Below are 18530 nucleotides of genomic sequence, written 5' to 3'. Positions count from 1 at the left end.
GACTACAAGGCTTTCAACTCGATTGTAGACCTGCACAAGACTGCAACCAACAACAAGACCGCCAAGAGCGGAGACCTACACAAGACCGGAATGGACCACAAGACCGTCAACAAGATTGTAGACCCGCAAAAGAGTGGAATGGACTACAAGACTTTCAACTCAATTGTAGACCTGCACAAGACTGCAACAAACGACAAGTATGCCAAGATCGGGGACCTACACAAGACCGGAATGGACTACAAGACTTTCAACTCGATTGTAGACCTGCACAAGACTGCAACAAACGACAAGGCCGCCAAGATCAGAGACCTACACAAGACCGGAATGGACAACAAGACCGTCAACAAGATTGTAGACCCGCACAAGAGTGGAATGGACTACAAGACTTTCAACTTGATTGTAGACCTGCACAAGACTGCAACCAACTACAAGACCGCCAAGAGCGGAGACCTACACAAGACCGGAATGGACTACAAGACCGTCAATAAGATAGTAGACCCGCACAATAGTGGAATGGACTACAAGACTTTCAACTCAATTGTAGACCTGCACAAGACTGCAACAAACGACAAGTACGCCAAGATCGGGGACCTACACAAGACCGGAATGGACTACAAGACTTTCAACTCGATTGTAGACCTGCACAAGACTGCAACAAACTACAAGGCTGCCAAGATCAGAGACCTACACAAGACCGGAATGGACTACAAGACCGTCAACAAGATTGTAGACCCGCACAATAGTGGAATGGACTACAAGTCTTTCAACTCGATTTTAGACCTGCACAAGACTGCAACAAACGACAAGACCGCCAAGATCGGGAACCTACACAAGACCTAAATGGACTACAAGACCGTAGTCTTGGACGGCAATCCACAAAAAAATCCACAAAATTGTAGACCAAAATTGAATACAAGATCAACAGGATTGTAGACCCACACAAGACCTCCTCAACAAGATTACACACCCGCACAAGACTCGAATGGACTACAAGACCGTCAACAAGATTGTAGACCCGTGCAAGACTGGAATGCAATACAAGACCAAACAAGACTGGAATGGAGTACAAGGTCATCAACAATATTGTGGACCAGCGCAAGACTGGAATGGACGACAAAACCCTTGACAGGATTATAGATCCGCAACAAACTGAAATAAACTCCAAGACCATCAACAAGATTGTAGACTCACACAAGACAGGAATAGACCGGTATTACAAAATCATGAAGAAGAACCTTGACAAAAATTATCGGTGCAATCATTAAAAAATGGAAGAACAGTCAATAAATTGCGAGAAAGGTAAGAAAGCAGCCCAGAATTCCTTTATAACCTAACCTATTTCATGTTATTTGTGTACATTCTGTCTCTACTAAAATAAAACTTACTAAGCTTACTGAATCATCAAATATTGATTTTCCCCACCATACCTGGAGTACATGCAGTACCCGACCCAAAAAATAAAACATCTTGAAATAACTTTCTCCTACTTCAACCAGCCCGGGTCTGCATATGTGGCTTACCGTCAGTCGTTTGGAAGCGTCCACTTCAATCATTCCACGGAGAAGGTTCTGGCAGTCTGGAGGGATGAAATGAGGCATGTGGAAAACGCCGAGCTTCACCTTTTCCAAAAGATTCCTCAGGTTGTCGTCATCAAAAGGTAGAGCACCCTGATGAGCAAGCAGAAAAAGCTAAGTAGGAATAGAAATAATCAATGGGAAAATAGAAGAATTTGCCACATAACAATTGCATGTGCTCTTTTTGTGTTGAAGCAATAGAACACAGCGAAGATTATGACCTACATGAATATTGTGTCAGGGTCATTTTGGTGATTTTATATATCTAAATGGACAACATCCTCCAGATTTTGTATTTATTTTTATTTTTCAAAGTGTGAGGCGGTTCTCCCTGTGGAAATGCCAGCAGTTTCATTGAAATCAATTAAAAAATATGTTATTATGTTCTGTTTCTGGGCTTTTGGTTAGCAAGCAGGGCTCACAGCTAAGAGACCCGAGTTCAATTCCACCCTCGGCCATCTCTGTGTGGAATTTGCATGTTCTCCCCGTGGTTAATCGGCTAATTGTTGACTCCAAATAGTCCATAGGTATGAATGTGAGTGTGAATGGTTGTTTGTCTATATGTGCCCTGTGATTGGCTGGCCACCAGTCCAGGGTGTACCCCGCCTCTCGCCCGAAGACAGCTGGGATAGGCTCCAGCACCCCCGCGACCCTCGTGAGGATAAGCGGAAGAAAATGAATGAATGAATGTTCTGTTTCCATTGTGTCTTTGATTTTGTTTTTTTGTTTATTTTGGTTTTTCTGTTTTTTTACATATGTCCTACACTTAGGTCCATCAGCTTGTTGGCTATTGTTTGGTGTTTTTTTGGTCATGTTTTCTTCATTTTTTTTGTTTTTTGTCTTGTTTTTGTTCATAATGTTTTTGTCATGTATTTTTGCTATGTTTTCTATTGGTATTGTTTTTTATGTTTTTCGTAGTGTTTTGTACATTTTTGTAGTGATTTCTGTAATATTTTCTGCAATTATTTTGGGGGTTTTGTCATTTTTTGTAATGTTTTCTGGAATGTTTATTGTCATGTTTTCGATAATGTTGTTGTAATATTTTTTTCAATTATTTCAATTATTTCAATTCAATTATTTTCATCTTTTCAAAACCATTTTTGTAAGGTTTTCTGTAATCAAAAAAATGTTTTCTGGAATGTTTTTCATCATGTTTTTTTGTAATGTGTTTATAATGTTTCTTTTTACATTTTTTTAAGTTTTCTGTAATGTGTTTTTTTTTTTGTTTCATTTAATTAAAAAATATATTTCTACATATGTATACAATGACAAATGGGGCAGGATGGAAAATGTACTACGTGGACTATTGTAAAAAACAAACAAACAAACAAAAAACTCACCACTAAAAGTGCAAAGAGGATGACTCCACAGCTCCAAGCATCTGCTTTGCGGCCATCATACTTCTCCCCCTGGTCCACAATACAAAGAGAGACAAGACACCTTACAAGAGCAGCATAGAAAGTAGCCTACTTGCCTTGGTCAAGTAGTTTGTAAAATAAATTACCCGCAAAAAGTGCGACTTATACTCCAGTGCGACTTATGTATGTTTTTTTTCTACCTAATTATGCATTTTTGGCCTTGTGCGACTTATACTCCGGAGCCACTTAAAGTCCAGAAAATACGGTATATGTTATTATATTTCGCATTTATTTAAATTGTTCACGGATCTGTAAAGGGCCATCACTGCGTCCAGATCTGGACCGAGGTCCTCCATTTGGTGATTGCTGGTCTAAAGTCTAAATTTTTTGAATAATGAATAAATTCTTCCCCGTTTGAATGAACCAAAAATAAAAGAGGGGAGGGTATATAGAGTAGATATAAATATATTTGCATATTTCTACCAATCAGGGTCCAGGAAAGTGAAGCGGGTGCCTACTGGGAGGATGCAGAATGAGGGAGGTTGGACCTGCTTTGGCTTGACAAAAGACAGCAAACACAGAGAGAGTACTTACCCTGATAACCTCTGGGCAGGCATAGTGCGGCGATCTGGAAGGGAAGCACAGAGCGGATGATGACTCAAAGTGGTCCACTCAATCACACAACATGCCCGAAGAACAAATCAACCTTCCAGCTCTCCCAAGAAAAAAAAAAATCCTTTTATCAGTATTATGTAACATGAGAGGCACGATTTTTCTTAGGTTACACAAAAGAAAAGCCATTATTAGCAGACAAAAATCAAACTGTGTCGGTTTGATAGACCGACATAGTACTTGTTCCTGTTACTCAAGAAGAGTAACACGCTAAATCACTCAAGAACTCACTGAGCTTTACTGGCCGGGGCGAGTTAGCTACATCGCCCTGGCCGGCATGGCTTGCTGGTTCGGTTTACTGAGTAAACGTCTGACTTGATGGCTTATTTTCAGTCTTTCTTTTTTTTAAAACTATCAATTGTCCTTCCGAAGTTGCAGGAAGAAAAGTGTTCTTGACTTGAATACTCACCCACAGCTGGTCTCTAGTAGACTGTCCCCGACCTGCAGAGACGCCATGCCAAAGTCCGCTATCCTGATATTGTTTTTCTCGTCTAACAACAAATTCTCCGGCTTCAAGTCTCTGTGGCTGCACAACAAATGGACAAGAAAGTACTTTTTAAACAACACACACATACATACCTGTGATGGTACTTTGTGGACAGTACTAGTACAGTAATCCCTTGCCATGTCACGCTTCAAATTCCGCCTCTTCACTCTATAACGGTTTATATACTAATAAATCACTGCCACTGCGGCTCAGTTGGGCCGAACTCCAGAAGATGGGGTGGCGGACAGCCTCTTCTCCTCTGTCTCGTTCCTCTCTGTCCGTCGTCCCTCTAACAACGTTCTGTTGGGTGGTCTTAACAATACATTTACAATGCAATTGGAATAGAAGGAGTATACTAGTTGTAATATACAATGTACAGTTTCATACTGCATGACTAAGCTACTGAATGTTAAAAAAAAGCCTTTTGTTAGTAAAAAACAAAAAATTACAAATTTGAGCAAATATTGTATTGACGAGTGGTTAGCGCGCAGGTCACACAGCTAGGAGACCCGAGTTCGATTCCACCCTCGGCCATATCTGTGTGGAGTTTGCATGTTCTCCCCGTGCATGCGTGGGTTTTCTCCGGGTACTCCGGTTTCCTCCCACATTCCAAAAACATGCTAGGTTAATTGGCCACTCCAATTGTCCATAGGTATGAATGTGAGTGTGAATGGTTGTTTGTCTATATATTATATATATTTGTATTTTACTTCATTATGCTTGCTTGATTTAGGCCAAAAATAAGTACACTTAGACATGCACATTTTTTGGACTGTGTGTAATTTGCTGAAAGTGCTATACAAATAAAATGTATTATTATTATTAATTAACGTATTTTTGTAAAACGGTGATACAGTGAAGCAAAATTTGAAGAGTGAGCATTTTTTTAGATGCAGCCAAAAATGTTGCAAGCACAATATGTGACCATTTGTAGGATGTATTGTATATATAAATATATAGCATGTGATATTTTGGAGTATTAGGGATTATACTGTCAGTTGGGTGGAACAAACCATATGGAGTGGCTATGGCAGAAGTCCAGGGCTGAGATGATCTGTCGGAAGAATTTGCGTGCTTCTTTCGGTGTTAGTCGGCCCTTCTTCACCAGGTAGTCAAAAAGCTCCCCACCAGATACGTGTTCTAGCACCAAGTACCTAAAGAAGACAATATGTTTTCACATTTCATGCCTGTAAATATTCACATTCATTCAGGTTATTGTATTCTTAGGACACTGAATGGATGGCAATTGAAAAAAAATGAATGGTGCAAAATTTAAAGTTACTGTAAAGTGGTGTGGAAAAAGTGAAAACGTGATGATCCCCAAGGCCTTTGGGAAAAGACTCTTCTGGCCTGAGGAGACAAAACTTGTGTCCCATTTTATCTTGCGTCAAAGTAATGGAGTAAAATATCATGGTGGTAGTGTGTTGGTCTCGGGTTGTTTGCTGCTTCAGGACCTGGAAGACAAGAATTCTGCTGTCTACCAAAAAATCTTGAAGGAGAATGTCCGACCATCTGTTCATGACCTCAAACAGAAACCAATGTGGGTTCTGCAGCAGGACAATGATCATAAACACACCACTAAGTCCACCTTTGAATGGAAGCCACTGCTGAACAAAAAGAACACTAAGGCTCATCTCAATTTTGCCAGAAAACATGATGATCCCCAAAGCCTTTGGGAAAAGACTCTTCTGGCCTAAAGAGAAAAAACTTTTAAGTTTCAGATATGTTTGTGTCCCATTTTTATCTTGGATAAAAATAATGGAGTAAAATATTGTGGTGGTAGTGTGTTGGTCTAGGGTTGCTTTGCTGTTTCAGGACCTGGAAGACTTGCTGTGATAAACAGAGACAATAATTCTGCTGTCTACCAAAAAATCTTGAAGGAAAATGTCCGACCATCTGTTCATGACCTCAAACAGAAACCAATGTGGGTTCTGCAGCAGGTCAATGATCATAAACACACCACTAAGTCCACCTTTGAATGGCTGAAGAATAACAAAATGAGGACTTTGGAGTGGCCTATCCAAGTATTATTGAGATGCTGACATGACCTTAAACAATGCTGGAAAACCCTCCAATGTGGATCAATTACAACAATTCTGCAAAGACTAGAGGGGGCCAAAAGAGGAATTTTGGAAGGGAAGAGGAAGTTTGGAAAAGTGATACTGGTAGATTTTCATTTGGTCCCAGCATGTAACCTCTGCAAAAAGCAAGCATCTACCAGACAGGGGTTCATTTATACTCGAGTATGTCGGAACAGATTCTGAATTTCTTTACTTGCAGTTTCCAAAATGACATTTAGAAAAAGGCGACTCAAATAAGGTTCCAGCTGGATATTGTACTTACAGGTATTTCTTGTTTTCATAGACGTCATGCAGCTTTAAAACATGAGGATGCTCTATGAGCTTCAGAATGGCAATCTCCCTTTCAACCTGGACCAACACAGGAAGAAGAACATCAAAACAACATAATTAGTACCGTGTTTTCTAGACTATAAGTCGCTCCGGATTATAAATTGCACAAAGCCACAAATGCATCATTAGGTAGAAAAAAACATACATAAGTCACACTGGAGTATAAGTCGCATTTTTTGCGGGTAATTTATTTTACAAACTACTTGACCAAAACAGACATTACGTCCTCTTGGAAGGCAAGTTCTAACAATAAAAGAATAGAGAACAGGCTGAATAGGTGTAAGATATGCTAACACAATGGTTATTCAGCTACACAAAAATAAACAAACAGAAAAGGTGTCCAGTGTTTATGTAACATAAACAGTTTTTTCATTTATAAGTCGCTCTGGAGTATAAGTCGCAGGAACAGCCAACCTATGAAAAAAGTGCGACTTATAGTTCGGAAAATACAGTACTTTTCAGAGACTGCAACTGCAACAAAAAACATACCGTACTAGAGTACAGTAATATGTATTCTTATAAATAATATTGAATAATCATTTTACTTGCAATTTTATTTTTTTAAGTTCACTGGTAAACATTTACAAAATATTTACATTTATAAGAAGTAAGTCCGAAGTGCAGATCTAGTATAGAACAACTAGTTCTATCCAAAGGCCTGTTTGTGAATTCCAATATATTCATTTTAAATAGACATTTTGACATAAAATGTTTTGTTAGGGACTGTTCTGCAAATAAGACTAATAAGATGAAAAGAACAATGTTTTGTATGAAAGTAGCCTTCCTGCTGTCATCTGACATGACAGTATATAAAAACAGAACAGAAACAGAAATAAATGAAGTTGACCATCTTAGTGGGCAGGGTGCTGGCCTAATACAATGGGAATCACTGCAGGAGTCTTCTTGTGTAAATTAGCAATGAGAAGTGGTGAAATAATCAGGTTTAGACAATGTGATTATGACAATTATATGCACGGTCTCGTCACCGCGTGAAGTTTGATTAAAGCCAGGAGCATTGTTTTAGCAAAAATAAACAAGACAATATGTATATTCACTGATTGTAAGGACGTTCTTACCTTCATAAGAACAGACTCACTGAGCTTTTCTCTGTTGACTATCTTGATGGCAACCTTCTGGCATGTCACACAGTGAACACCCAGCTTGACAAGACCTGCAGAACAAAACAAAAACAAAAATCACACTATATTCATTCATTTTCTACAGCTTATGCTCACAGGGTCACGGGGGTGCTGGAGCGAGAGGCAGGGTAGACCCTGGACTGGTGGCCAGCCAATCACAGGGCACATATAGACAAACAACCATTCACACTCATACCTATGGACAATTTGAAGTCGCCAATTAACCTAGCATGTTTTTGGAATGTGGGAGGAAAACCCAGCATGCACGGGGAGAACAAGCAAACTCCACACAGAAATGGCCAAGGGTGGGACTGAACTCGGGTCTCCTAGCTGTGAGGCATGCGTGCTAACCACTCGCCTACCATACAACCAACACTATATTCATTTTTGGTTATTTGACGTCAAATGTTCTTCCCATTCCTGTTTGTATCTGATTTCATGTCTTTTTGATGTGATTTGATTTTTTTATGTGATTTGGTCACAAAAATCAAGATTTTTGACAAATCTACCTGGGATGAGATGAGCAAAAAAGGATGTCACCTACCCAGGAGTGGGTAGCGGGTCATCGATACTTTTTCTTGCATTGTATTTTTGTTGCAGCACCAAGTCAGAACACAGTCTTGATCCATGATAACACAAAATAGCTGATGCATGTGACAGTGGTTAGCGTTCTGGACTTTATTCATTATATATTAATCAGGAAGGGCATCCGGAAATTAAAGGGTTCAAGCCAAATCAGCGTGTGGCAACTCCATAACCACGAAAAAGCCGAAAGAAACAAATTTAAAAATCAAAATGGGCCTCGATAGCATCCCTGGGGAACACACTGCTGTTAAAGATGCTAATTTTCCAGTCATTGTGTTTGTTGTTTGTTGTGTCAGCGTCTATTCTGCAAATTCACAACTTCCTGGTTCCATATCCTAACCATCAGAACCAAAGAACTGTAGTTCTTTTAGCTCTAACGATAAAGTAATCTCCTGCAATCTGTACCTTTACAATCAGTCTCAATGAGTGTTCACAACAACAGAGTGCATACATTTCCTGGTATTCCTTGCGTACGTTTGAGAGGTGGTCTCAAGAGTATTTGCTGTCACAACAGAAATGTCAACATGACTTATCTGCACTTCAAACACCGTGATAATACGGTTCTTCCATGGTCCACTAGAAATGCCAGTGCGAATATTCAACTCTTCATTACCTTTGTTGGCAAATAATGCAACACGAACCATCTCTGCAGTTGTAGGAAAAGGGGGTCCCTTTGTTTATTCAACACAGCGCTTATATAGACCTCATGAACACCAGCAATGACGTGGATTTCCAGAATTCAGTCCTTATCTGGTCATGTGTCGTGACTGGACCTAAGTGTTTTGGCAAAACATCCTGGACTCCCCTCCCATCCGAACACATCTTGTATAACAATCAGGTCACGTTGGCCTCCCCAAGTCACGTAGCCGTCTTAAGTTCAACTAGAGTTTAACAAAAAGAAAAGTCATATGCAATGTGCAAGAAAGTAGTCATTTTACAATATATTCCCCCCTTTTGGGGGTACTAAACCCCCAAAACAACAAACAATGTCGCTTGGTCCAGTCTTGGCCCCTTGGCACAGTACCCTTTTCCGAAAAGAATTCACATATGGCGTTCAAAGGAATCTCGCCGCCTTCTTGTCCTAGACCATGGGGAAAGGGAAGTGTTGTGGGAGGGGATTTGGGGCCCAGGGCGAGGGCAGAATTGGTTCAGAGCAATGTTTCTGCTCCCGTTATCGTCGTCCAGAGGATTATTGTGCCTCGGTGTTGGCCATCTTCAGTCCCTTTCTTTGACCACCCGCCGATGGTCAGCACGATGTCATCTGGAGGGACCCTTTGGCTTCTTTTGTCGAGATGAGGTGGTGACTTGGCACGTCACATGTAGGAGGAGGGCGCTCATCTCACCCCTTCCTCACTGCCAGCCTCCTGGATGGATGTCCTTCTGCTCGGTCTGGCTTTTTCCTCGACTGTGGCCCTCAGGAATGGCTTGTCCCGGTTGATGCGGTCCTCCGGAATGGCTCGTCTCAGTTGGCGGGTTCCCTTGGTTGGCGCCACCTCCACTGGAACATTCCCTTCCTAACTCTAACCCTATGCTTATTATTTGAGTGTCTGATGACTATTTCAATTTATGAGTTACCTAACTAACATATCCACTACACCCTTCAATATATAAATGTAATCTAACCGCTGTAATGTAGTGAGTATTGACATCGTTGACTACCTGTAGTCTATGGTAACTGTGTAAAATCCTTAATGCTCTAAAGTACTGTGTAGATACCTTGTTGAGCAACTGCGTGCGTGTACATTCACTCACACTATAACGCTATAAGGCAACTAGAATAGTGAGCGACTGATATACTCCTAATATAGTACGTGTACCTAGTACATGTGTTACTACTGACTGACTGGTATTATCAACACTGATTTAACTGTAAGTGAGTGCATTGTTGTTCAGTTCCGTCAAGTCCCTTGCCCTTCTATATCAGTCCTGTCCATGGGATGGCGGTTTCCCAAGCAATATTTGCACAGTTCGTGGAGAGGACTTGGTGCATAGTGACATACAGATGGTGGTGTTCAGCTCACGATCCGGCTCCCTTCCCAATTGTGGCAACAATCATACCTCATGGCTCATTGAGTCCTCTGAGTCAGTGCCATCATCCTCACGATCGTCCGGATTGGGAAATAGGTGAGGCTGCTCAACCACCTTATAGGATTCCTCTCGTCTTGGCTCGTGCCACTTTCACCTGTACACTTTGATGTACACCTGGTCGCCTGGCACACCAAACCGTCTGTCACCTTTGTCGACTCAGGAATCCTGTTTTTCTCCTGCACATAGATAGCTCCATGTATGGCAGTTAACATATTTTATATACTCTTTCAATTCACTTTGCAACTGCTCAAGTGGGGGCCCTTTATAAGGCCCTCTCAAATGCGGTGCTGGCATGGGTCGACCCGTAAGCATCTCATGCGGTATTAGATGTGTAACTCTGTTAGTTTGCATGCAATAGCTCATTAATGCAAGTGGTAGTGCATCCACCCAATTTAACTTTGTACTAGCACAGATTTTGTTGAGCTTGGCTTTAAATGTCCCATTTACTCGTTCTCCCATTCCCTGGGACTGGGGATGATAGACACACCCTAACCTTTGTTTTATTCGCAGTTGTTGTAGAATTCCTTTGGCTACCCTTTTCACGAACGTCAGACCATTGTCTGACCTTATTTCTGATGGTATTCCAAACCTTGGATTACTTCACTTAACAAGAATTTAACAACAGTTTCCGAACTTTGATATTTTGACGGCGTCGCTTCACCCCAACGACTAAATTGGTCAATCACTACTAACCTGTACCGCTTTCCATACACCGATCTAATCATATCTACATAATCTCGCACAGGATGTTTGAATGGTCCCTCTGGAACTGGTATGTGTCCAATGGGTGTGGTTATACCTTTTCTGACATTGTTCTGCTTCACATTGTCCCAAGACTTCATCAACCATTGACTGTAAATATGGTGACCAATATCCTTGTTGTTTTATCCCCCTTACAACTTCCCCCTTTGCACAGTAATCTGGACTGTGCACATCTGATATAAGCAATGTAAGTAACAAGACTGGTGGAACAAGCAAACCTTTTTCATCTTTCTCACAAGCCCTTCAATTGTTTGATTTATACCTTTCTCTGCCTCTAATTTCAGAGGGTTCTGAGCTCGTCTCTGAAGTTTCAGGTTGGGTTTGAGCTCTACTCTAACCGGGTTCGCAGATTTCACTAACCCTATGTCTGTTTCGTGTTTTGACCACAAATTTTCTGGGACATGTTTCAGCATGTCCTGTTTTAAGTCACTCTCACCTTCACTGATTTGTGACGTCTGTGGAACATCAAATGGAGTAATGATCACTTCTTTTGGTGTTGCTACATGCTGGATCATAGTAGACTGTGCAGTGGTACTCAGACTGTGGTTTTGTTGCTTTTGGAATTTGTGCAAGGATGTACTTTTCCCACTTTTGGAAAGCCAGGAGCACTGGTTTTGATATATCTCCTAACCAGTACACTTTTGCTCGTGCTGTCTGAGCAGTCATTTGGAAATTTTCCTAAGCTCTATCTAATTTCACTTCCTCAGACATACATGAAATATTTACATTCAGTTTACATAAGGCATCTCTTCCTAGCAAATATAGGTTAGCCGAACTGGAGCTGTCATTGGTATTGTTTGACGCCTTCTGAAAATCCTACTGTTTTGACAAATTTGTACTACTGGTTCTTTTTTGGTATTAGTGTTACTATTGGCAGCTGACCTTTCCTTGCAAGATTCTCTGGGCCCCCTAATAACCATAATTTGGACCTCGCCATAGGTCAACTGGACCTGAAAATTGCCGTTGTGAATTTGGTCCTTGGCCTTGAGGTTGTCGATCTCCATAGCCTCCTTCGACCCAATTGGGTGCCGGCCATGGGTTGGTCCTTTGTGGCGTTCGATTTGCTCTTGGTTAAGCATATACATTGATGACAGGTGACGCTTGGACTGATGGTACTGGAGGTGGGGCTGCAGCTGGTATTACGGGTGCCTCCACACTTGGCCTTGCATCCTCAGCTGAGGCTTGAGCTTTCTTTTTGTTTGACAGTTCCCCAAGTTGCAATTGGGCAACCTTTCTTTGAACTTGTCTGTCTTGCTCTTGCACCCTTTGTTTATCTCGTCGGTGCTTCTCGATGGCATGTACCACATGCTCACAGAATTCTCTGTGTGACTTTGATGCCAGTCCCACAACATCTTCCAGTCTACTTCTTACTGGAATTGGCATGGCTTCAACTACTGCCGTTCTGAATAGCGTGGTCATCAGAGGACTGTTGTCAACTTCCTCCTCAGTCTCTTGCTTCCACCTCTTCAGCTGGCGGCTGATATATTCAGCAGGGTTCTCTATTTCAGTGAGTGGCTGTCCCTTCAGGGCCTTGGGATCAATCTTGATTAGATACTCCCTTCGCAGTGTCCCCCATAAGTCTCTGCGATAGGGATTGAACTCAATTCCATCCGCTTCTGGAGTTCGCATCCACTGATGGCCACTTAGATATAGCATGTTTTCCATTGTTGGTATCCCCAACACTCGTGCCCACACAGCCTTGATATCTCCAAGTGCCAGTATTTTGCCCACCGTTTCTTCTTCAAACGCCCTTATCCATTTGCTGGCCCCCTCATGGATACCAGGCAGCCTAGCGATCAACCCCTCAAGATCAAGTGTCTGCCAAGGAATGTACTGTCCCTGTGTTCCTTTTATTAATATTGGTAATTGATTAGCTGGGTCAGTATACCTCTCTGGAGGGTGTATGCCAGGCCTGTATCTGAGATCATACTTTCCATTGTCTTTACCATTTGCAGCAAAGGTAAGACTTCCCCCTAATACTTCTCTTTCTTCTGCCTCGCGCGTTTTCACTGGATAACTTACCCTTCTTTTTCCTGCTAGAGCACTATGTACTCCTCCTCTTGCTCCTCTATTCCTCTCTTCTTGTTTTTCTTCTGCAGCTTTATTTTGAACATATTTTTCATTAACCTCATCTATCTCTTCCTCAAGTTCTTGAATCACAGTTCTTTCCCTTTCTCTATCCGAGTCCAAGTGCTCCAGGTTTAACCAATATGTGTGTCCATCCTTCTTTGTCATCTCTTTAAGAGCATGATCTTTGTCAGCATAACAATCCAAAACTTTTGAATTCTTTGCTTTTGCACCCTTTCTTTCCGTGCTGCAATATTGGGGTGGATTTTGCAACCTTTCAACTGGTGAGATGACTTCTTGCTTGTCAATGTCAATCTCTCCTTCAAGTTGGACATGTCCAGAGATAAAAGGATAAATGCCAGATGAAGCCACTGCAGAGAACTGAGTATTAGCCTCCATGTTTTTGTTTTTTATTTTGAATCCATCATCGCCTTTAGCTTTCACCATTTCGCGATTCTTTTTAATTGTTTTCCTGAACAATTCACCTTCCTTTTTAAACAATTTTATGATTTCCAACTCCTTTTCCCTTTTCTGCTGCCTCTTCTTACTTTTGTCTTTAGGTTTATAGTCTTTAATTCTGACTTCCATGTCATTACACAAACTCACATCGAATGTTCCACCTTTGGGCCAACTTGGATTTAAGCTTTTAGTACGTTTTGTCCATTTTTTGGAGATCTTCTCTATGTCATCCTTCCTTTTTGGGTATTTTAGCCCTAAAATCATTGTTGACAGAATAGCCATTTTTAGTGTTTTTCGTTCCGAAAAAATAAAACTGTTACTATTTGTTTATAACAAAATGAAATATTTTAACAAAAATACCTCGAACTTGGACTGTAACTATACTTTAATTTAATGACAATTGTGTTTATCCAGGTCCAAAATTAAGTATTTTCCACATGATGTACACTAACGTGACGCATTAGAATATTCTAGACACACTAACTCTGAACACAAAAACCACTGTAAAATAAAACTCTTGCACTGGTGCACTTCCACTTCAACACTCTGAGGGAGGGTTGTAGCCACTCCCCTTGTATCACCTCGCTCAACACCTCCTCCAATGAATCAGTTCACATCCGGTCAATGGCACAACCACACAGCTTGACTAAATTTAAAACACTTTTAAAATAATGTGCAACAGAGTTTAGTCACTATGCGGAAGAGACACGTTCTATTGTCCATTCAACTGTAACAATCATGTCCTTTCAACAAGCCTACCACCTTTACCACAGAGCAAGCAAAGTTATGACGCAGTTCAAATTTCTCCTTCACAACACACAACACATGAGGCTGACTAACACAGTTAAACACAGTGTCCTAACTTAGCAACTCCTGCAACAAACACAGAGATAACACACAAACTGCTTGCACTTAAGCTATGTTTCGAGTTGACCTTTTTGTTGTTCCAGAAGAGATCATTCAAACACAGTTTAATATAGGACTATGGTGACAATACACTTTTAACCACACTTCTCACTTGGTTGTTTGGCACTATTTAGCTATTTATACTGGCTTATGTTGCTGTACTGTGATTAGCGTGAATACGTTTACAGCTATTCTCTTGGCCGGTCACAATGCCAAGACACACTTTTACCCTCAGCTGACCCTCATTCATATAAACACACACACACACTCAAGACACTGAATAGAAAACAGCTGGAAGATTTACAGATAAGACGAGACAGTCAGCCAAACACACACTAGAAGTCTTGAATAAGCCAATCGAACTCCGGAGTTTTATTTACATGCACGAAAACAATCACACAATTTGAGCAATTCGATTGATTGCTTCACGCCTTACTTTCCTCCAGTTTTCTAGATTAGGTATACATTAATATACTCATAAATTATTTGGTCCACCTCATAGGACTGCAAAACTGTATTCGAGTTACATCACAAAGTACACAAGAAGACTTGCTTTATTGCAAATCTACCATGTGTAGTTTGAGTATGCTTCTCTTCTCACTAGACGTGAAATGATTCACGTGTATTTTATTAGGCGCAACCTTTTTGCTCTATAGTTCGTCACCTCCTTTGCGCGTTTGGAGGTCGTAACTACCCAGACTTGGCGCGCAACTCACGAACTCTGCGTTAATGAAGGTATCCCTCTGTACCATTTGCAGTCGGCTTCATCTTTAGCCTGACAGTTCCTCTTGAACACACTCCGGGACTCAGAGCTGCTGCAGCATAAGTCTTAAAACACACACAGCCGGCAAGAGCCTCTTGCTCTTTTTCTTACACTTTTCTTACACCTAACACTACAACAAGCCAATCATGCTGTAATACAGCCGGACTCGAGTCATTTTTAGTTAAAACACACAAAGGTTTTTCCCACTCTCAAGTGAGGGCTACACTTTGTGTGAGTGTCCCCCACCAACAATCTGCATTTGTATTACTCATGCAATAATAACAGGCTCTTTTATTTGGAGAAATTTAAACATTAATGCTCATTGAGTACCTCCACAACTGCACCACACTGTCAAGCCAAATGGTAAGAAATCTTACCTATTTTTACGGCCGTTGGCTTGCAGTGCTGTGCAGTTCTGGAGCCACAGGCATCAACGTCTTTCGTTCCAATCCTGTTCGTGACGCCAAATGTTGGCAAATAATGCAACACGAACCATCTCTGCAGTTGTAGGAAAAGGGGGTCCCTTTGTTTATTCAACACAGCGCTTATATAGACCTCATGAACACCAGCAATGACGTGGATTTCCAGAATTCAGTCCTTATCTGGTCATGTGTCGTGACTGGACCTAAGTGTTTTGGCAAAACATCCTGGACTCCCCTCCCATCCGAACACATCTTGTATAACAATCAGGTCACGTTGGCCTCCCCAAGTCACGTAGCCGTCTTAAGTTCAACTAGAGTTTAACAAAAAGAAAAGTCATATGCAATGTGCAAGAAAGTAGTCATTTTACAATACCTTCCACACTTTGCAATACTCCACAAAAGACCAGTGATTCAGTCTTTGATTTCCCTGCAGGAAATAACACGGCTCGTATCAGCGGGGGTGTTGGAGCCAAAAGGACACTGCAAAGGACTTGCAAGTGAAATGGCATCCTCAGCAACATCGATGTTGTTTGGCACAAAGTCTGCTTAGAAAACGCCTGAAAGACTGCTGCTCTACCAAGTGTCGGAAGCCATACTGAAGGTCATGTGGATATCCAGTGAAGAGAGGAAGAAACATCAGAAAAGTCTTTGTAGAAAGGTGGCGATGCAGGATGAAACATACTTTCATAGAAACAGAATATCTCCATACAGTAATCCCACAGCTGTACTCTATCATGCTTTTTGAAAAATTGATGAATAAATAAACCATGGTGTTGTGTAGTTGAAAACTTTAGTGGTCCAGGAAGAGGAGAGTGGCAGTGGATGACTTTTATGGTAGGCTACTATTTAACTAGGCATATTACACACACCGTTTGGCAATGTTTAAGTATTCATATTACATGCAATTTTCGCTACTTTTTGGCATAAAGCATTCATTTAATCTTTCTTTGTAACATATTTCTTATAGACAGGTATGGTCTACATATGTATACATATTTACAAATATTTACAAATAGATGAGCCAATTCAAGAAACAATACAAGCAGTTGATGTTTGCTAAATACAAGGATGAAGAGTCTTGAACCAGTCATGATGTGCTATACATATCACTATATTGACACTTACTATGGTACCCATTATGTCATTATATGGTCATATCACCTCCTACTTTGGTATGTGACTAAACTAAACTAAAATAAACTAAAATAAAATAAACTAAAATAAACTAAAATAAAACAAAATTAAATTAAACAAACTAAAATAAAACAAAATAAAACAAAACAAAACAACTAAATATTTTATATTAAATAAAATTAAATAAAATTAAATAAAATTAAATAAAATTAAATAAAATTAAATAAAATTAAATTAATGTAATGTAATTTAATGTTATTTAATTTAATTTAATTTAATTTAAATCTATTTTATTCTATTCTAGTGGAATATAAAATATTTAATTTAATTTAATTTAATTTCAGAAAGGCAGGAAGTGAATGTAACAGTTACTGATTGTAAAAGTACCAGATGGAGGGGTAGGATACAATAAGCTTTGTTTCTTCCTTGCAAATTTCCCCCCTGAGGGACGAATAAAGGCATATCTTCCTACTCCTTTTGGACATGTAGTACTGTGAAGTGATTATGTGATGCACTCAATTGTAACCTGATGCATGTTCAAATAAAAATAAATCATTACCATTACCATATTTAATAGCCACTTTAGTATCCTAAAGCATCTGAGATGAGAATATCCCCAGACACGTCCAACTTCCTCATAATATAGAAATAAAGTACATTGTGTCTTGTGTGAATTGTTTTCATGGCTGGTCATGTCACACAAGCTTGGCATGTGGATAATTTAAGTGTAAAGAAGAAAAGAAGATGAGCTGTGGGTATTTTAAAGGATGAAATGCAAAGATGAAATGCTGGAAAAAAAGAGCAACACTTCACGCTCGGCACACTAAACTACCCGGCAACACATGATGGACATTTTCCTCAGGCAGACACTGATTGGGAATTTTCCCACTTGTTCATTTAGTCTGGAAGAAAATTAATTTCCAGCTCTTCTATACGGTGCACTGCTCACATGCACACACATACACACACATACACACACAGCATATCTATGTCAAGGTTATGCAGTCATCATTGTTTCCTTCCCCAGAGAAAATAGAAATCCATTCTAGCAAAGCTTTTCTCCATGAATGAGGTTGGCAACAATCACGACTTCAAGGAAGGTAAAAGTAACATCAAATGTCAATTTATCACTTTCATTCATCATTGTTTTGTGCATGTAAAACTATTAAAATGTTTTGTTAACCACAGATCCTCAAGTGGAGATTCACACCTCACCCTTGACTGTGGGATGCAAACCACGAAATAAGGACACAACGTCAGCAAATAGTATAAGTGAAGCATGTGTTCGAGACCTGCACGTATAAAAGTGTACACATGCTCTGCCGGTGGTCCTGCCGGAGGCGATGGAGGTGATCCCTCCACTCCCTCCGTGATGTCGACTATTTTTAGTTGCTTCTTTCAAACGCACTTGCCCTCCTCTTGACGCATCAGAGCCTCCATCCTCTCCTTCCTCATATTTTCCCTTTTCCATCTCACCTTCAGTGAGGCTGTAATGGACTGTACCATTTCTCCACTAGTCCTACGCCTGAGAAACACAATAAGAACACAAAGCAACAAGGCAAACTAGTATGATTGATGGAATAAATAGATTCTGCCCCGGCGACAACAACAATGTGATTGACAGCTACAAAATTCCTAACCCATGTTCGGGGTTATGAATTTCTTCGGCGTAGATTGACACACTGGGGCCTTGCGAAGGGTCC

General features: G+C 40.5%; 1 protein-coding gene across 13 annotated transcripts in view; it reads right to left on the bottom strand.

Moving 5' to 3' along the window:
* LOC131131904 (serine/threonine-protein kinase BRSK2-like) overlaps positions 1–18530 on the bottom strand; it is a 65841-nt gene that overhangs the window by 28631 nt on the left and 18680 nt on the right. For all 13 annotated transcript variants that reach the window (XR_009130261.1, XR_009130262.1, XR_009130264.1 and 10 more), the window contains exons 2-8: positions 7579–7673; positions 6435–6520; positions 5105–5245; positions 4014–4130; positions 3527–3560; positions 2915–2983; positions 1521–1667 (exon numbers count right to left, since the gene is read on the bottom strand). Coding sequence is in view for 5 of the 13 variants with exons in the window: in XM_058076931.1 (XP_057932914.1) it covers positions 1521–1667; positions 2915–2983; positions 3527–3560; positions 4014–4130; positions 5105–5245; positions 6435–6520; positions 7579–7673 (689 nt within the window). In the remaining 8 variants the exon portion in view is untranslated. The remainder of the gene's footprint in view (positions 1–1520; positions 1668–2914; positions 2984–3526; positions 3561–4013; positions 4131–5104; positions 5246–6434; positions 6521–7578; positions 7674–18530) is intronic.

Source organism: Doryrhamphus excisus, chromosome 7, assembly GCF_030265055.1.
Source record: "Doryrhamphus excisus isolate RoL2022-K1 chromosome 7, RoL_Dexc_1.0, whole genome shotgun sequence".
Taxonomy (NCBI): domain Eukaryota; kingdom Metazoa; phylum Chordata; class Actinopteri; order Syngnathiformes; family Syngnathidae; genus Doryrhamphus; species Doryrhamphus excisus.
This window is presented reverse-complemented; position numbering and strand designations above follow the sequence as displayed.